Here is a 19,244-nt window from a genome sequence, read left to right on the forward strand (position 1 = left end):
ATTTCAATTTCAACAGAGTGGATCCATGCAGATTATTGACCAGTTTATAAGCTAGCATTTCAATCATGTAGGTACATGCTTTGTTATTGATTAGGCTATATGCTAGTATTTCAATAAAGAGAGGTCATAGTCTGTTTGATGTCATTTCAAACTCGTCCATGCGGTATTAGTGAAAAGTTAATGTGCTAGCATTTCAATCAATCAAGTCCATGCAGTACTTTATGCTATCTCTTCAATATTCAATCAAGCAAATAAATGTTGTACTAGAGGTCAGTCTATATGCTAGCATTTCAAGTTTTAATTTAGCTGATCCATGCTGTATTGAAGACCAGTCTTTATGCTGTTATTTCAAACTTGCATTAAGCTGGTCCATGCAATGTTAGTAACAAGTTTATTAGAGCCAGTCCATGCTGTATCAGTTTCCAATCCACATGGCTACCTCTGCTGAGAAGTCCTTCAAGTCCTGGTGTCTCTGCAGTACAAACTTCCTGCGTGTAGTGTCATATCCTCCCATGTGCTGCACTAGAGGGGTCTCAGAGGATGCCTCATGGGGCATAAGGTTTTCCCTCACAGTGTTCGGGGGCGAATAGTGAGGCTAATGATCAAGCCAATCGTAAAGAAGATGGTAATGGCGAAATTGGTATTTAAATAATTTTAATACATGAATTTTCAAATAAATAATTTGCACTCTCCTTGAATGCCCTTATTAGTTAAACAAGTTGTTTTATTTGAATTCCTTCATTCCTTATTAAGTTATGCAGCACACAAGCAATGAACAATACAAAAATTAGCCAAGGGCAATAACTCCCAAAAATACTGTATAGAAAGTGGTGGTTCTTGTACTCTGCACAATTGTTTCAATGTCCTCTATCAATTTGCCAAGCTTCATTTGAATACCTAATAGAGATATGCGCTGCTCAAGAAAATTGACACAAGGGCAATAACTCTGTAAATCCTTATGGTTCTTAGTTTAAACCTTTTTATTTTAACTCGATTGCATCGAAGGCCAATGGCTTATATAAACGCTCTCGAGTCCGTTTCCTGGGCCTAGAACCAGAATTTGGTGTCTTTGGGGGAGATCTAAAGCACGCTCCCACGGTAGGGATCAAACCCGTGACCTCATGGTCGCTAGACGAACACCATATCCATTACACCACGGCGACCTGCTTATGGTTCTTGTACTATCAATTAATGCCCTCTATTGATAATTGAAGTCTCATCTGAATCCCTTCATTTGTTCCTAACTTATAATGCATGCACAATGTAATGACCCAAGAAGGAGAGGGCGGTATACGGGTCATGTGGGCAGTACTGATGCAATGACCTATGCTGGAAGGAGCAGGGTACCTGGTCGTGCAGGTAGTCATGGAAGTCCTTGTGCAGCTCGTCTTTCATCTTCTGCTTGGTTTCCAGCTCGTACAGCCCCATGGAGTGTATAAGGGGCCGCTCCTCTCCCGCTGACGCAGGCGTGTGATAGTTGGGGTCTGTGTGACTCACAGTCACAGGGGCAGGGTTCTGTAGTTGTCATGGTTACATTTACATTCTCTAATGTTCACTGATTTATTGTATAAAATAAGTTCAACATCAAAAAAAATGTATTTATTTGTTGGTACACAGAACACAATTATTCCAATCATTCCCAGGACACAGTGCATTTCTAAAACAATGTGGTTCCCATGTCCTTTTTGGGAAATCCTTTGTTATGTTTGTCCACCACACAAATGCCATGCATTTTTACATAACATGAACACACAAGGTATTATTATCATACTATTTAAAATGTTGGCTAATGCACAATACTATATGAGTCAAGTCAAGAAGAAAACATTCATCCAGAAAAAATATTTTCATTTTGGAGGGAATATTTGTCATTCTGGAGTGTTGTGTGGGCAACTTTCAAACATGCCAACATGCAAGAATGATATGGAAAAAAACAACACCCCCATAATTATGTGAACTCTATAGCACACCTGTTACTGCAGGGTGTTTAAATCAGAGTGAACGAAGTTAATATGCCACTGGAAGACAGAACTACTTTTAAACATACCATGATATTTCCTGAACACTGCTTGAGTTATGACAAACACGCTTTGATCTCTACTTAAAACTGGCTGAGCTATGCTAAACAAGCCCCAGTCTCTAAAGCAGACTGTTTATTTCAGAGTGAACTATGTTAAACTTGCAATTATTTCTACTGAAGACTGGTTGAGCTATGTAAAACAAGCCCAAGTCTCTAGTGCAGACTGTTTATGTCAGAGTTAGCTATGTTAAACATGCCATCGTCTCTACTGAAGACTGGTTGAGCTATGTAAAACAAGCCCAAGTCTCTAGTGCAGACTGTTTATGTCAGAGTTAGCTATGTTAAACATGCCATCGTCTCTACTGAAGACTTGTTGAGCTATGTTAAGCATCCCCAAATCTCTACTGATTGCTGGTTTTTCTACGGATATTGAGCCAAGTCTCTACACGTGAAATATGATAACTTCAAAGTGATCTACGTTAATCACTAATCACGCTCCAATCTGTACAGCAGTGTTGTACTGAAGTATGAGCTATGTTAAGCATGCTCTGATCTGGTAGACTTAGGTTAGTCATGCTCTGAGTGGCTACGTTCCGCTACCTGACTGAGATGCTTGAGCCAGTCACGCCTCAAGTCTGCCTGCAGCTGCTTGCGCTGGTTCTCATACTTCCCCATGGCGTCCACCATGGGATTGTGGTAGTCATACTTGCGGCGTATGGGCTCCGACATGACCCAAACGGGCAGGTTCTTTGGCACAAATATCACAAAATGTGATGATTTAGAAAATTAAAACTGAAAGATTGTATTGAGTGTATGTCATCCTGATTAGTGAGTCATAATTTTAGTATTTTTTCTGGAAATATGAAGATTTTGAGCTGTAATGTTCATTTTATTTTATACCTATTAAAGTTTTTTTTTTTTTTTTCACAAAAAAGTATTCCAGTTGTGGGAGTGAAAAAGGATTTTTCCAACTTATATATTTATATCACTGCAAAGAATATAATAAAAAAGGTACTTTTTGTCTGCAAACACAGGCTGAAAGTAGAGTGACTTAGAGGCCTTCATATCTAAAAAGCATGGTCATAAGACTTAACGAACTGATATGAAACAAGGATGCACACCATCAAGATACAGAAAAGCCCATTCTACATATCATCATAAAAAAACAGATGAAAAAAATGTATTAGATTATATAAAATTTATTATATGGAAAAGTCAATTAAACTGGAATATCAGATGTATTAATTACAATACTAATGTAACTAGACACAATTAATCAGAAATTTGCTACATCAATCATTATTTGTTACGTGGCTCAATTACTGAATCAATGCCATGCTTCTTCAATGAATACAAATGAGCAAAACAGATAACATTTTGTTAGTACACATCATTTACTGTTAATCAATATTTTTGTTTATCCATGTTTTGCATGCACAAAATATATATACCAAGGGCAATAACTCAAAAATAAATTTCTTGTACCCCGGGCCCACTTCCTCTAAATATACTCTTTCAACATATGAAGTTTGATTTCTGTCTTTTCAATACTTACGACTTTATGCTTGGCATGTAAACAAGTTACATAGGGAAATAACTCTGTAAATACATTAGAGAGTAACAATTCTTGTACTTTTTCTTTTATTATAAAGGTTAATTTAAATACCCTCAATACTTGAAGCGTTATGTTCTATACAATAGATGACTATAACAAAAATAAGCAAAGAGCAATAACTTTAAAAATACTAATAGAAGAGTTGTGGTTCTTGTAATCTGAACTTCCTCTAAATGGCATAAATCAGAGTTCAAAGTTTACTTTCAATACCTTTAATGCAAAGCAAAGCGTTTTATGCTCCACAGAAAAAAAATGACCAAAGGGTAATATCTCCATAAATGCTGAGGACAGAGTTATGAGTTTCGTATTCTTCACTCCACCTAAGGCCCTCAATCATATTTGAAGCTTCATTTGAATCCCTTCAATACTTCCTTAGAATTATTGTCCACACAATAAGCGAGACAAAATTGAATGAAGGACCGACGATGCCATTACAATATGCCTCCCTTTTGGGCAAAAACATATCTGTTAATACCAGACAAATTTAGGATATTTACAAAATCAACAAAAAACAACATAAAGCAAGCAAAAAAGAACAAAACACCAACACCATAAACCTGTTAAAAACAAGTAAATACACAATTCTGATATTAGAACTATGAATACTGGTAATGAATAAAGCCCGAGCGTTAAGCTTTCGGAAGCATCTGTTACCTCACGCTTGCGTTCAAGAGCAATGCGCAGATCTTTCCTGCGTTCCTCGTCGTAAAGTGACTTAAGTCCATCGTACGCTCCTCGTGTGATTAGAGGTTGATCACTACTTGGCTCAGGCCAAGAGCGATTCTGTTTCGACCTCGTCTAAATATTCGCAAGACAAACCACAGTGAGCGCAGTGACAAAATTAGTGCGATGTGACTGAACAGGTGTATATAGTGCAGTGCATCAAATTGCATGTAAATGACTAACTCATGTGAATGAATGTACAGGAAAACTATGACAAAAGTGATGACAACGAAGTGGTAAAAATTTCAAATGACTTAAAAATAATAAGTATACCGTGTTTCCTTCAATAAGCAAACATTTAAAAATAAATGTAATTTATTAGTTCCTAACAATAAATTCCAGTTAACATTATATAAAAAAAAGCTGGTCTGAACATGAGGGTAAAATTATATAATTGTTATTATTACACTTGAAAAGTCTAACGCCTTCCTTAACATTAAATATACACTATTTATAATGATAAATGTTTATACTATGCACTTTTCAATGTATAAAGTAAAGAACTAATATATCTCACAGAGTATCAGACCATGAAAAAGACTGGAGACATATGGACAAATAAATATGCAAGAGAATGAAATGCCCCTGTAAATTAAAACACACATGAAGAAATACAGCAGCGACAGTGCAGCCAGCCACCTGAATGAATTATAATTAGAACACCCAACAGCATGCATTAATGAAGTAAAATGCGGTGTGGGTCGTAGACAACGGCAGGTGACATGTGTACCTGGTTCTTGTAGTTCTCGTAATCTTTTTGCCTCTCGGCCCTCAGTTCTCGTTGCTTGCTCTGCACTGCATCATCCCCGCGTAGCTCTAGGACTCCGCCCTGATCAAAGTTCCATTCTCGATTTCTGTGCTCCTGACTCTTCTGAAAAGTGCGGTCAAAACCAGTTCTGGAAATTGTCATTTAAACCACGCCTGAAAACAGTATCCAAAACCAGTTCTGAAAATTGTGTGCATAACCAGGTCTGAAAATTATGTGCAAAACCTCGTCTGAAAATTGCATCCAAAACCAGTTCTGAAAATTGTGTGCAAAACCAGGTCTGGAAATTCCATTCAGAATATTTTCTGAAAATTCCATTGAATAGGATAACAGACCCCAAATCATTGTTTTGCATCACCTTTGTACCTGAAAATTCCTAAAAAACTAACAATATATATTAATCATCCACAGTCAGTGTTTTTATATAGGACACTCTGAAATAATTACAAATAACAACTATACATAAATATTCTTTGAAACAGTCTAATTAACATAATAAAATTATAAGACCAACTTTCCAGTTGATGGTGAATACAACTCAAGATCAAGCATTCCTTAATTACTGTGCCCCCATCCACATTTCTCTTGCTGCTGAAAAACTACCCCAACCTGCATGTGGAAAACAAGGCAGAGCGCATCACACAAACAAATAGCCAAACAAAATTTCACTGAAATCTAATCTTTCCTATCTATTATCTGATCTATCACATCATTCAACCATTCAATATTTGGAATTGAAAGAAAACAGAACGTTTAATCAACAAGCACAGATACACAGCAAACCAGCCACATATACCAATTCACACAGAGAACATGTTAGAGCCAAGTTAGAAGTTAAAGTTTCTATAACGCTTAAAATCAACGAAAATTTCGTAAAGTATTTTGTGAAATAAAGTTTACACCTAAACAATCAGTGTTCCCTATGGCAATAGCCACAATTTCAACGCTAGATGTGGTATGATTACATAGATTTTTGTAGAAACAAAATGCTCGTTTTTATTTATTTGTGCCCACAATAAATTCCATGCTAATTTCCTGCGAATATATCTATTCATACGAAACACGAACACTAAAATGGTACCATTTTTAAACCATAATAAAAACGAGCATTTTGTATCCACAAACATCTATTTTACCCGACCACATCTGGTGTTGAAATTTCGGCAATTGATATAAGGAACAATGATTTTTAATTGTTTAGCTTTATTTTACAAAATAGTGTACGAAATTTTCGTTGATTTTGAGTAGTAATGTTACTTTAATTTCATATTGCGCCAACAGCAAACCAACACAAAACAGGTGCCTACATAAAGGGGCCAATAATGAAGCAATCATAGATTACCACATCAACTAGTTGGTTATATTCCCTATTTCTCTGTTCTCGAAGGAACTTTCTCCAGGCCTCATGATGCTGTTGGCCAATCGGTAAGCCTGACTCAGTGTCCGCTGGGATATTATATGATTTAGATGGTGGAGGTTCCATCTGTCAATACAAGGCACAGCATACCTTGAGTCAATGACGATGGAAGTGTGGCAAGCATGGTGTTTGTTTTACAAACTATCAAGCATGTTTGTGCAGAACAAATCTATTGTCCCACTTCTATTTTGTGATTCATTAAAATTATTACTGGTAGATGAAAATTAATATACATTCTGATTTTTAATTACAATTTGCACAAAAGATGCATAAACTTACATTATGTAGTTTAAATATTTTCTGTGAAACTATAAAAAAAAAAAACATAACCATACTGCAAAGAAAAACTTTAAAGTGGGAAATAAGGTAGTAATTCCAAACAAAAGGATGTCACTGCAAAGTTTAGATGAACCATAAACATGTCAGTAAAACAGAATTTTACTGAAAAGTGCACAGCCTGTTGAACCTAAGAAAATAACAAGCGACTCAGCTACATGAAGGAGAACTATGTTCATTCTAGCCGCTGCACCCATATGGCCTTCACAAACATGAATCAACCCCTGCCCTATCACACGGTGCGTAGCGTTACCTCCCGCACAAGCTGATTGTAATCATTTTTACGCTCTTCCTCCAAATTTTTCCTCTTCTCTGCAGCAACTCCATCGTTACCATAGTAAAATGAAGCACCAGGAGTATCACCCGCTGGTTCACTGCGAGTTGTGCGTTGGGTTGCAGCGTTGCCACCATATTTCTATGGGAACGGAATAAAGACTCATGAAGGGAAAGAGAGTAAAGAAGTGGTTTCAATAAAAAAGACAGTCCAAATATTGAAGGCATTCTGTATAACACTAAATTTGTCTGACAAAAAAAAGTGCAAATATACCAGATCTACCATGTGACATGAAAATGTGGATTCCATAAAGTTTCTTCTTAATGTGACATCCAAAAAAATTCTAATACAAAAGCATGTATCATGATGAGGCAATCTTTACTAAATCAACAAGTTCACACTTTGATAATTGATAATTTAAATATATTTTGATGTAGTTCAATTATACTTCATAATTTACATATTACTCTCCCAATATATGGAGCTTGGAAAATAAAAAAAAACAAGAGATTGCCAAGCAATTTGTTCCCCTTCCGGTGAAACTCCACCATTGTCAGTATTTTATACATATATATATTTTTTTTTATATATTTGTTGCCATAGCAACCAGAATTCTTGACATAAGAACAAAATGAAAAGACGTGCATAATCTCCATATTGCCATCTATCCATGTTTCAAGTTTCATGAAAAAATATGAAGAACTTTTAAAATTATCGCAGGATCCAGAAAATTGTGACAGACAGACAGACAGACAGACAGACAGACAGACTCACAAAGCGCAAACCATAAGTCCCCTCCGGTGAAACCAGTAGGGGACAATAAATGTCTGTAAACTCATATAAGCCAATTGGCAGAATCAGATTTCTAAAGAATGGTGACAAAGGGTCTGGCACAATTGTAGTTCTTGCTCTTTGTAAAGAACCATTAGCCCACACACAACAAATATAAAACAAACATCATATGCCACACCAAACAGTCTTACTCAACAGGACGCAGATGATAAAGATATAAAAGATTGAATGTTTGAAGGGAACAGAGTGTCCTGAAAGTATATCCAAAGAAAGGCGCCAGAAATAAAACAATCTGATACAATATTTTAAAGCAATCAACCATGAAGCAATAAAATTAGCACAAGAAAGTTTTTTTAAATATATATTTGCAAATCATATACAAATACAAAACGGTGTGTATTTACATACAATCCTATGTCTGTAACTTAAAGGGGCCTTTTCACAGATTTTGGCATTTTTTTTAACTTATTCATTAAATGCTTTATATTGATAAATGTAAACATTGGATCATAAAAGCTCCAGTAAAAAATCAAGAAAAAAATTAAAAAAAGGAAAAGAACATTGCCCGGAGCAGGTTTCGAACCAGTGACCCCTGGAGTCCTGCCAGAGTCCTGAAGTAAAAACGCTTTAGCCTACTGAGCTATTCCGCCGAGTACACATTCATGACGTATTTTATACCTTATATAAGCAATCTTCATAGTTTCACAAAATTTAACGACAAAAACAGAACTCTCCAAATTATTCAATCGTTTCGCGTTGCAACGCTTTATAATTTTTAGGTTTTAAAATCGTCAAAAGATGCATATAATGGCTATATTAGAGCATGGTTAATGTTCAGTATTACTGTTTCCTCACAAATATCATAACTAAAACGAAAACTTACGAATCTGAAACAACTTTTTTCAATTTTGTCAATTTACCAAAGCGTGAAAAGATCCCTTTAAATATCACCTAGAAAAAATTCCACATTATATAAATCAAGTGTGCCAAGTTAACAACATAGCCATTATCAATACTATTTATAAATTTAATATATGCCAAAAAATGGGAAAAAACTTCTTGATCAGCTGATTATATGGTTCTTGCACAGAAGCTAACAACATTTTCAACATTTTGACTTTCCACATTTCTTAATGCACAATTTTAAATACACAACAGCTGAAAACATGAGTCAAAATCAATTAAAAAGACACTTAAGATCAAGAAAAGCAACTGTCTCATAACTACATCAATACACCAACAAATATTCTGAGTAAGAGATCACCTGCCACATTTCTAGAAATCTACAAATGAAAAGAATACAACCATCAACCACCAAAATAATGCAAGACTGCCCTCTGCCCACATGGAACGTGCAGCCTGTGCAAGTGGGTGATGCGTACCTTCTGTATGAACTCATTATATTCCCTATTTCTCTGGGTCTCCATGGCTTTATGCAAGGGCTCATACATATACTGCCCCAGGGGCAGGCCCTGCATTGAAGGGGGTGTGGGGACTTTCTCACGGAATGTACGCTGAAATGCCCAGCGTACCCTTGTCAAACACAATTAATCTCCCATATTAATACATTTTATGAGTAACTGGTATACATTCATTAAAAGTTGGTTGTTTTACCAATAGTTGAAGCTCTGCAATTTCAGTTAAAAAATTAATGGTAATCGTAAGGTAAAGTATATAATATAACATAACTCAAATTCAAATTTATTCAATACAATTTTTTATTCCATAGTAATTGATAATATGATTTATGTACAGGTATTGAGTTCAAATCAATTTCACGATACAATGCTCTTATGAATGATAATGTGAATGTTTGTTTAACAAGTAGCAATATAAATAGATTCTAACTTGAATAGAGATCACAGCTGAACTAGAACATCAATGAAGTAAGTTCATAAGAAGCAGGTACACAAAACAAAAGGGGTACAACTTTATTGACAAGTTACAGAATTAAATCAGACATCCACAAAGGCAAACAACTAAAACAAGACAAAGCTGCAGCAACAAACAAAAAACACACAATTGTCAGATGACCATGACGATGACATCACAAAATGGCTTGAGAAACAATGATGCAAAGGTTTACAGGGCTCTTATTAAGAACCATTATGCATTCGTACCTTCCCAATTTTTCCATTATGCACGAGTTCGTTATATTCCTGATTCCTTTGTTTTTCAATAAGGTTCTTCACTTGTTCATATTGACCCACGGGTAGAGTGACAGCCGTGGAACGTGGAATCACTCCTGTTTTCTTAACAGGGGGAAGCTAACATACAAAAAGCAGTAATTTAGTTACCAACGGCACACGTTTTTATTTATAAAGGTTTAACAATTCAACTGGTGGATTATTCATTTCTCACTCTAATACAAAGCTGAAGAAATCCCAGGTGCAAGTGCAGAAGTGTCCATTGCAATCATTTACCGTCTTCAGATATTCCTGATACTCTTGGTTGCGCTGAGCCTCAAATTTTGGTTTCATCGTTTCATATTGGCCAACATTTAGAGACGTAGCTGTTTCCATTGGAGTTTTAGCAAGCCTGCGTGGGCTAGGGCCAATCTGAAGGCAAGGATAACGGATCAGATATCACCTTGCCTAGTGGGTGTATGGCTCAGCAAGCATTAGTGGTGCCCAGAACTTGGTAAACAGAGGACAGATAGAAGGAAAATCCAGAATGCATCGTAATTTAGACAGAATGCAGTCAAACCAAAAAAATCCATTCATGTTAAACATATTTTAATTCATTCAATCAATAACTATGTTCCAATGTAACAACCATAGATTTAATTTAAAAAAAAAAGAGGAAGAAAGTTTGATGAAAGAACCAAGCCAGGTGAAGTCACTCAAATGTTTGTCCAGTTTACAATGGCTGTACCTTGTCCTTGAGACTATTGTACTCTCTATTTCTCTGCTTCTCAATGAAGGGTCTCATGTCATCGTACTGACCCAGGGGTAGCGACAGCTTACTGGGCGTTGCAGGCAGGGACCCTGGAGGGGCTGAGCTGGCCTTGGGATAGGCAGCCGTCATGGACTGGTGGAACCTGTGAGGGTCTGCCTCCTCTAGGTTACCCATCTTGGGCTGGTATTGGCCTACTTCATCCTCGTCATTGTTCTGGTACGGACCCATGTGACCCCCCGGCATGGGCATGTTCTGAGCCCCAGGGGGAGGGGGGAGATGGTCCTGGTAGTACTGCTGGGGCGGGCTGAATTGAACCTCCCGCTGCTGTAGAGGAGGCAGGGAACGAGCTCTGGACTGACCTTGCAGAGGGGAGGGAGGGAGTCGGTGCAAGGGCGAGTAGTCAGCTGCATCTTCTCTAGACCGGTAAGGGCTTGGGGGTTTGTGGTGGTACTTCTTATTGGGGCTGGGTGGGGGATTCTTGCCCGCATAGGAGGCTTCATATGTTGTTTTTGGAGGGCCTAGAGGGTCATCAGGCCTTTTGATCAAAGACCTCTTCTCCTCAGTCTAAAGATAACAAAATTATGACTTGTAAAAGAAATGTTTCAAGACATTCCCTTGATATGGATAACCTTGGATGTCCTTCAGATATGCAGGCCTTCTGTAAAGAAAGAATCTGTTAATTATGGAAAATTGTGTTTACAATTTTAAGCTTACATTCCCTTTTAACCCCTGTCAGCATCATTAATCCCCAATCACTTTGTGAGATGATGATGATATGATGTGACAATGCAAGATTGGTGGTAACAAAAGCCAATTCCAACAAAAAACAATAGATTTCACATTTACTGTATGCAAACACACATTTCAAAGGCATTTGTTGGAAAAGAATTGGAGAAAGATCAAAAGCAGAAAAACATAAAGAAAGAGTAAAGTGGGAACAAAGATTGAACAGATAAAAGCAAATGAAAATCAATGATGCTATTTGTAAAAGGCTCCCAGGTGCACAAGGACGGCCATTTAAAGACAGGAAGTCAGTATCGCAGTGTGTGAGGAAATACAACAACTTACACTTAACCTTGTTCAACAACAAGAGTTTTGGTGAATGGGATAAAAGTTGTGAAATATTAAGATTGTTTTCTCATGGGCCATGGGCTGGTTGCGAACTTGTCAGTTCATCAGGTTAACACCAGTTATCTCCATTAGTATATGTACAATAAGGTGGGGACAGTGAGTGAGAAAGGCTGGAAGCAGTGTTACTATGGTAACGTGAACTTTAGTGCGCCACAACCTATGGGTACAAGTGAAATATTGGGTGAAAGCAGGCTTTCATAACAGGCTTCTGTTAGCAACATGTATTCCTGGCAGGTAAAAGTGTTACCTTCTTTAAATGCGCATTATAATCACGATTTCTTTGCATTTCAAGCCATGTTTTTTTCTTCTGGTGGTATGTGACATCAATATTTAGACCCTGGAGACCTTCCACAGGGCCATCAATATCTCGGGGTGATTTATGTTTGGGTTGCTATGGAAACACACAACACGGAATTAAATTGAGGCTTATACCTTCATAGTTTGAATATAAACAATATTTAACGAAATTGCCACTTATGTGCTTGCTAAAAATGTTTTCCTTTCAGTACGCAACATGAATTAAATGTATAATCATAACTGACATTCAAATTGCATCTGCTTTGTAGGAAAAATGTCTTACTGCCTTGTGGTAAGTACTTTTATATTCATAAATTAAGCCACAGAAACAAATAAATAATGTATATTTCTTATTATTTTAAGGAAAGAAATGTTAGCTTGCATATGATTTTTTCAAAATTCCTTTTTGAAATACACACATGTTTCTTATTAAAACAGCTCTTTTAACCTTCTAAAAATGAGGTGTAATTTCTAAAGAACACAGAAATCAAAATCAAAATGGCAAAACATTGACCTAGTGATAACAGCAAACCAAATCATTTTACCACGCCTAGACATGCGACTAAGTTTTGAAAACCATGGGACTAAGTTAACACCACACACAGTTAGTAGCTCTAGACAGCTAAGTGCTACCTTCTTCAACAATTCATTATATTCCTTATTCCTCTCCTGCTCCATGGCTAAGCGCTTGGGTTCATATTTGTACTGACCCAGGGGCAAACCCTGCGTTCCCGGGGGCGCATATTGCTGGGTGAAAGAAAACAGCAAACACACATGCTCAAACAGTGTTAAAAAAGCATTATTGGTAGTATTAATGTTCGTTCCATTATGCAACACAATATTTTCAACAACTATAACTATAACATTTCATTGAAGCCAAAAGAGTCTTTCTCGATCTATTCATGTCTTTTCTAGAATGTTAACTCTTTCATTGCTGGAACCGAATTTTGAAGGCCTTTGCAAACAGTTTGGATCCAGATGAGACACCACAGAATGTGGCGTCTCATCTGGATCCAAACTGTTTGCTATTCTGATAGTATTCTTTGAAAAAAATTCGAAGAAAATGCTAATTTTAGAAATTCAGCAGACAACATTTTAGCAGACAACAAATTTCCCAGCATGCAAAGGTTAAAAGCACTGCAGACACAAAGCTCCTTAGACCTACTATTTGAACTTATTCATAAAAAAGAGTAAACATTAATGAAAAACACATTTTTTTTATTACTGAAACCTGATTTGAAAGGATTGGTTGTGTAAAAGATTTTAATGGCATAATTTAATGACCAATAATGGATTTAGAGGTTCAATATATAGAGATTGCAGACCCTTTGGCTAATAAATACCTAGTCTATATAAGTAAAAGACCCTTTGGCTAATAAAAAACTAGTCTCAATAAGTAAAGTGTATGCTGACTAATTGTTAGAAATAATTAGAACCTTGCACTAATTTGGAATGGTCATTTTTTAGTGTTCATGCAACGATAGACTAAATTTTGTTGCTGCAAATTTGTGTTGAATATAGACAAAACCATCTAACTACAGCAACTACAAAACCATAAACCATACTGCAATATTTAGTTAGTCAAATCCACTCGCTGCTTTTATCCCTGAAAGCTAGAGACTTATCTCTAGACCAATCAAAACCAAGTGCTAGAACCTAAAACCTGGAAAATGCTAGTGCTGGAAGGATAAATGTCAAGATGAACATTGGGCAAATTGAATGAGCCAACAACATTACACTGGCATTATTCCCAGCAATCCGGTTCCATTCTTCGTTCCGTTCCTTTTCCATCATGAGCCTTCTAGGTTCATACCTATATTGTCCAATTGGAAACCCAACCTCACCACGAGGCTGAAACTTCTACAAACACCATTGTCACAGGCTTAAAGTAACATCGGGCAGAAATAAAACAATTTAAAACAAGAGTTCCGTGGTGGGAGACATATGCCCCACCCCCATCCCAACAGGGCTTTGAACTAGTGACCCCAATTTCAATAGGGGTCATCTGCTGTCCAAGGCCAATGCACATATGAAGCATCAAGCCAATCAGTCTATACGTTGACGAGTTATTGATCGGAAACAATTTTTGCACTTATTGTGACCTTGACCTTTGACCTAGTGACCCCAATTTCAACAGGGGTTATCTACTGTCCAAGGCCAATGCAGATGGGAAGTATAAAGCCAATCAGTCAATTCGTTGACGAGTTATTAATCAGAAATGATTTTCACACTTACTGTGACAGTGACCTTGACCTTTGACCTTGTGACACCAATTTCAATAGGGGACATCTACTGTCAAAGGTCAATTCACATGTGAAGTACAATGTATCACACCAATTGGTGAATCAGTTGACAAGTAATTGATCGGAAACAATTTTTACACTTTTTGTGAGAGTGACCTTGAACTTTGACCTAGTGACCCCAATTTCAATAGGGGTCTTCTACTGTCCAAGGTCAATTCACATTTGAAGTATCAAGCCAATCAGTCAAATCTTTCACAATTTATTGATCGGAAACGAACTGGTCTAACTACAGACCCACCGACAGATTGCGACCAACTGACATCCAGCAAAACAATATACCATTCTTCTTCTAAGTGGGGCATAAAAATTAAGCGTCCAATAAGCACTGATGCCCCCCCCCCCACACACTTCCCCGCGAGAAGCCTTTGATTAATTGGCCCATTTCAGTAAGTTTTAGAAAAAAAACTAGTTAATGTCAAGGTCAAAATGAGGTCAAGAGATGTGAGAGGGTGAGATAACATCCATGGAAGTATCAAAGCTTTGTAGCAGTGGGAGGGTGAGGTAACATCCATGGAAGTATCAAAGCTTTGTAGCAGTGGGAGGGTGAGGTAACATCCATGGAAGTATCAAAGCTTTGTAGCAAGCAGTAATGGTGTACAACAAAACAATTCATTTTTGTAAAAATGGAAATTTGAACTTTTTTTTTCTGTCCAAAAGTAGGTCACAGTAAAGCTCCAAATGAGGTCACATGTTGTGGTTGTAATGCCAGTGTTCAAATACTAGTACATTACCATGCAATTTTATTTAACTAAGATTTTGGACCTTCTGAATTAATCAAAATCCAAAAGAAGGATAATACTAAGGTCCAAATGAAGTCTGGTGTTGTCTGTGTGTTCATATTGAAGTCTGGTGTTGTCTGTGTGTTTATATTGTTCCATGAAAGTATCACAGCTTTGAAGGAAGTATTATTGATTTATATGAAGCATGTACTGTTAATATTACCAAAGATGGCGTAAAGAATACTGACTTATCGATCACTATATGCCTCCGGCATCAGCAGATGTATTTGGCATAAAACATATTAATGACATATACGTCTATATATGACTCATGTTGCTGTATAGAAATATCAGCATCACTTTACAAAACCTTATCCACAGCTGGTCTGAAAACAATATGGTTTATACTAAGAATTATATGGTCAAAGATTGCAAACTACACGGATGTATGCAACATATATTATAAGAAACTGAAAAATTCAAAGCATGCTATGAAAAGAGAGACTTAGGTGTAGGGCTATGCTTCTTCTCGATTTCTCTAGACCTGTATATTATAAAAAGTATAATAGTTATAATGATTTTAATGGCATTATAACCAGGTTGTTCGAAATGTGAACAGCATTTAATGACTAGATTCATGTCTTTATCAGGGCTACATCTGCATAGTCTTGGTCATTCACAAATAACTGAAATAATGTGAGAACTATATCTACAACTCTTTTAATACTTTCTATGGGATAGAAGAGAGGACTATTATGAACTCTGACCGCCATGGCAATGCATATCTTAATGTCAGAGGATTCTGCACTTCTAGCATAGATGAAGAAGTCAAACCATTTGAAAGATAAAAAAAAATATACTAGGGCCACAACAAATTGATTAAATGTTCGATGGATTTTCCGCACATAAAAATCGTAAAACGAAATAATTTTTATTTTTCGCCCGCAGCAACAATTTTTGCTCCGCACATATTCGTTCAATGATTGAGTTTAATTTAGCCCACGTATTTTATGATATAGACTGTTATAACCTTTTCCGATATTGATTGGTTTATGGTTAAAGAATGGCGGTGTCCGTCTGCCTCGTTGTGTCTGCGAAAGATGTTAATGGAAACGTAATGTTTCCGCCAGTTGCAATCAATCATTGCATTACTAATGATTTCCGTGCTTTGTTCCTCGCAGCAGCATCTGCATCGGGATGCATCCACTGTGGAACTCCTGACAGTATTTTTTATGACAACGATGCATATGTTGCAAATTTGTATTTAAAATACTCCATACTCAGACCAATTTGTGTGTCTTGTCGACTTTCTGGAAAAGAGGCAAAAACTTGGGGCACGAAGAAGTTTGTAAAAAAGCAAAAAGTCAAGTGAACTCATTCAGGCATTCAACCATTCCTACTTTGTTGTTTGTGTGAAAATGATACGAAAGCTAAATTATGTTCATATGATGACTATTGATGTATTAGTGTTGATGTTGTGATTGAAAATGAAAAATCATGGATTGGATAAAACAGCAAATGCTTTAATTTTAAAAATATAAGTGTTTATTTTTTACCAGTTTTACTGCTACTTCTACAGATTTTATTTGTTTTTCCTTAAGATTTAAGCTGATTATAGTCATTCGAGATTGCTTGTCTCTTGGAAAAGTATGTTGTTTTTTTATACCCCGCCATAGGCGAAAGGATATTGTTTTTGGCGTTGTCCGTCTGCCTCCGTCCTTCCGACCGGCACTTTTGTGTCCAGAGCCATATCTTGGAAATGCTTTGGCGGATTTCATTGAAATGTGGTATGAGTATATATATGGATAAGAGAATGATGCACGCCAAATGGCATTGTCTACCATCTGCTAATAACGGAGTTATGGCCCTTTGTATCCTGAAATAATGCTTTTTTGTGTCCGGAGCCATATCTTGAAAATGCTTTGGCGGATTTCATTGAAACTTGGTATGAGTATATATATATGGATAAGAGGATGATGCACGCCTAATGGAATTGTACGTCATCTCTTAATGACGGAGTAATGGCCCTTTGTATCCTGAAATAATTTATTTTAATGCCCGGAGCCATATCTTGAAAGAGCTTTGGCGGATTTATTTGAAACTTGGTATGACTATATATATGGATAAGAGGATGATGCACGCCTAATGGCATTGTACACCATCTGTTAATGACGGAGTTATGGCCCTTTGTATCCTGTAATAATTCATTTTTATGCCCGGAGCCATATCTTGAAAGAGCTTTGGCGGATTTCATTGAAACTTGGTATGAGTATATATATAGATAAGAGGATGATTCACCCCAAATGGCATTGTACACCATTGGATAATAACGGAGTTATGGCCCTTTGTATCATGAAAAATGCTTTTTGTGTGTACGGAGCCATATCTTGGACGTGCTTTGACAGATTTTATTGAAACTTGGTATGAGTATATATATTGATAAGAGGATGATGCACGTTGGCGTTGTCCATCTGTCCTGAAAACGTTTGTGTCCAGAATTATATTGGACGGAGATATCGATTCAACAAATTTGCTTGTTTAAATTGATTTGATTAAAACATTATTGTTGTACTGCTATTGTTATAAATATATATAAAAGTACTATAGTCATTATACAAGAATGTATACTTGTCTATTTTGCACTCAAATTATACCAATATATAGGCTTTGTAAAAATATAGTATCAATTAATATCAACAATATTTGTTTTTGTTTTATTTTTTGCTTTTCGCTCGCCTGCGATTTAAAAAAAAGGGAATAAAAGTAAATTTATTTTTATTTCACTGGCTCGCTCAATTTCTGGTTGGCTAAAATCCGTAGAACACATCATCAATTTGTTGTGGCCTAGCAAGCAAATAAAAGTAATTATTTAAGTAAACTTCAAGGGCACTATGTTTTACATTTTTGCCCATATACAAAACAACTGCATTAATTGATAGAGCTAAAAGACTACTTAACTCTTTCAGTGCTTGAACCGAGTTTTGAAGGCCTTTGCAAACAGTTTGGATCCAGATGAGACGCCACAGAACCTGGCGTCTCATCAGGATCCAAACGGTTGGCTATTCCTATAGTATTCTTTGAAAAAATCGAAGAAAATGCTAATCTTAGAAATTCAGCAGACGACATTTTTGCAGACAACAAATTTCCCAGCATGCAAAGGGTTGAATAAAGACTACTTAAAGATACAGAAAAGGAGGCGATTTCTGTATAAAAACACACGTGAAGACCTACTTCTTTCAGGAACTCCTTGTATTCATCTCCCAGCTTCTGCTGCTCCTTTCTACGCCATGTCTCATAGTCATCCGAGCTGTAGTACGGGTTACGCACGACCTCCGCTGGCTTTCCCGTGTTGTGACGTGCCTCTTCCTGTCGACGACGCTCCTCGTTCTGAAATCATAATGAGTCGCGCTCTATGAAAAGGGGTTTAAATGCATGCGCATAAAGTGTTGTCCAGATTAAAATGTGCAGTCCACACAGCCTAATCAGGGGCCACACTTTCATCTTTTATTGTATTTTTTGTTTAAAGGAAGACTGTTCTTGATGAAAATCCAGTTAATGGAAAGTGTCATCCCTGATTAGCAAGTGTGCTGTTTTGATATGTTAATTCTGTCTTTCTCAAATCAGGGTATATTGCATTTCAATTTTCTGTTATTTAGTAACTGATTTGTGTTGGCTTCGGCTCTGTTATTAAAAAAGGAAATATTGCTTTTTTGAGATTCAGTTTTCAGCTGACTAAAGTTATGTTTTGTCACATAAAATCTAATCTTTACATTTAAATTCATCTTGTATTTGCTAATCAATTACTTCAAAGAATCAATTTAACATACAAGTCATATGCCCATCGTAGCTCCAAACAAATGGTATAATATAGAAAGCTTATAATAAGGAAACAATATTATAAAAATCGATCGCAGTGTCCAAACAAAAAGTATTATTAATTTTGAACAAAATCT

The 19,244-nt window shown here is 36.6% G+C and overlaps 1 protein-coding gene across 1 annotated transcript in view; it reads right to left on the bottom strand.

Annotated features, from left to right (window-relative positions):
- The window catches only part of LOC127879958 (trichohyalin-like), a 97,803-nt gene that overhangs the window by 13,788 nt on the left and 64,771 nt on the right, over positions 1-19,244 (bottom strand). Inside the window, exons 13-23 of the mRNA XM_052427097.1 lie at positions 18,523-18,678; positions 10,818-11,405; positions 10,367-10,501; positions 10,064-10,210; positions 9,326-9,457; positions 7,131-7,292; positions 6,467-6,607; positions 5,089-5,229; positions 4,290-4,433; positions 1,348-1,515; positions 440-595 (exon numbers count right to left, since the gene is read on the bottom strand). Coding sequence (XP_052283057.1) covers positions 440-595; positions 1,348-1,515; positions 4,290-4,433; positions 5,089-5,229; positions 6,467-6,607; positions 7,131-7,292; positions 9,326-9,457; positions 10,064-10,210; positions 10,367-10,501; positions 10,818-11,405; positions 18,523-18,678 — 2,070 coding nt within the window. The remainder of the gene's footprint in view (positions 1-439; positions 596-1,347; positions 1,516-4,289; positions 4,434-5,088; positions 5,230-6,466; positions 6,608-7,130; positions 7,293-9,325; positions 9,458-10,063; positions 10,211-10,366; positions 10,502-10,817; positions 11,406-18,522; positions 18,679-19,244) is intronic.

Source organism: Dreissena polymorpha, chromosome 4 (genome assembly GCF_020536995.1).
Source record: "Dreissena polymorpha isolate Duluth1 chromosome 4, UMN_Dpol_1.0, whole genome shotgun sequence".
NCBI lineage: Eukaryota > Metazoa > Mollusca > Bivalvia > Myida > Dreissenidae > Dreissena > Dreissena polymorpha.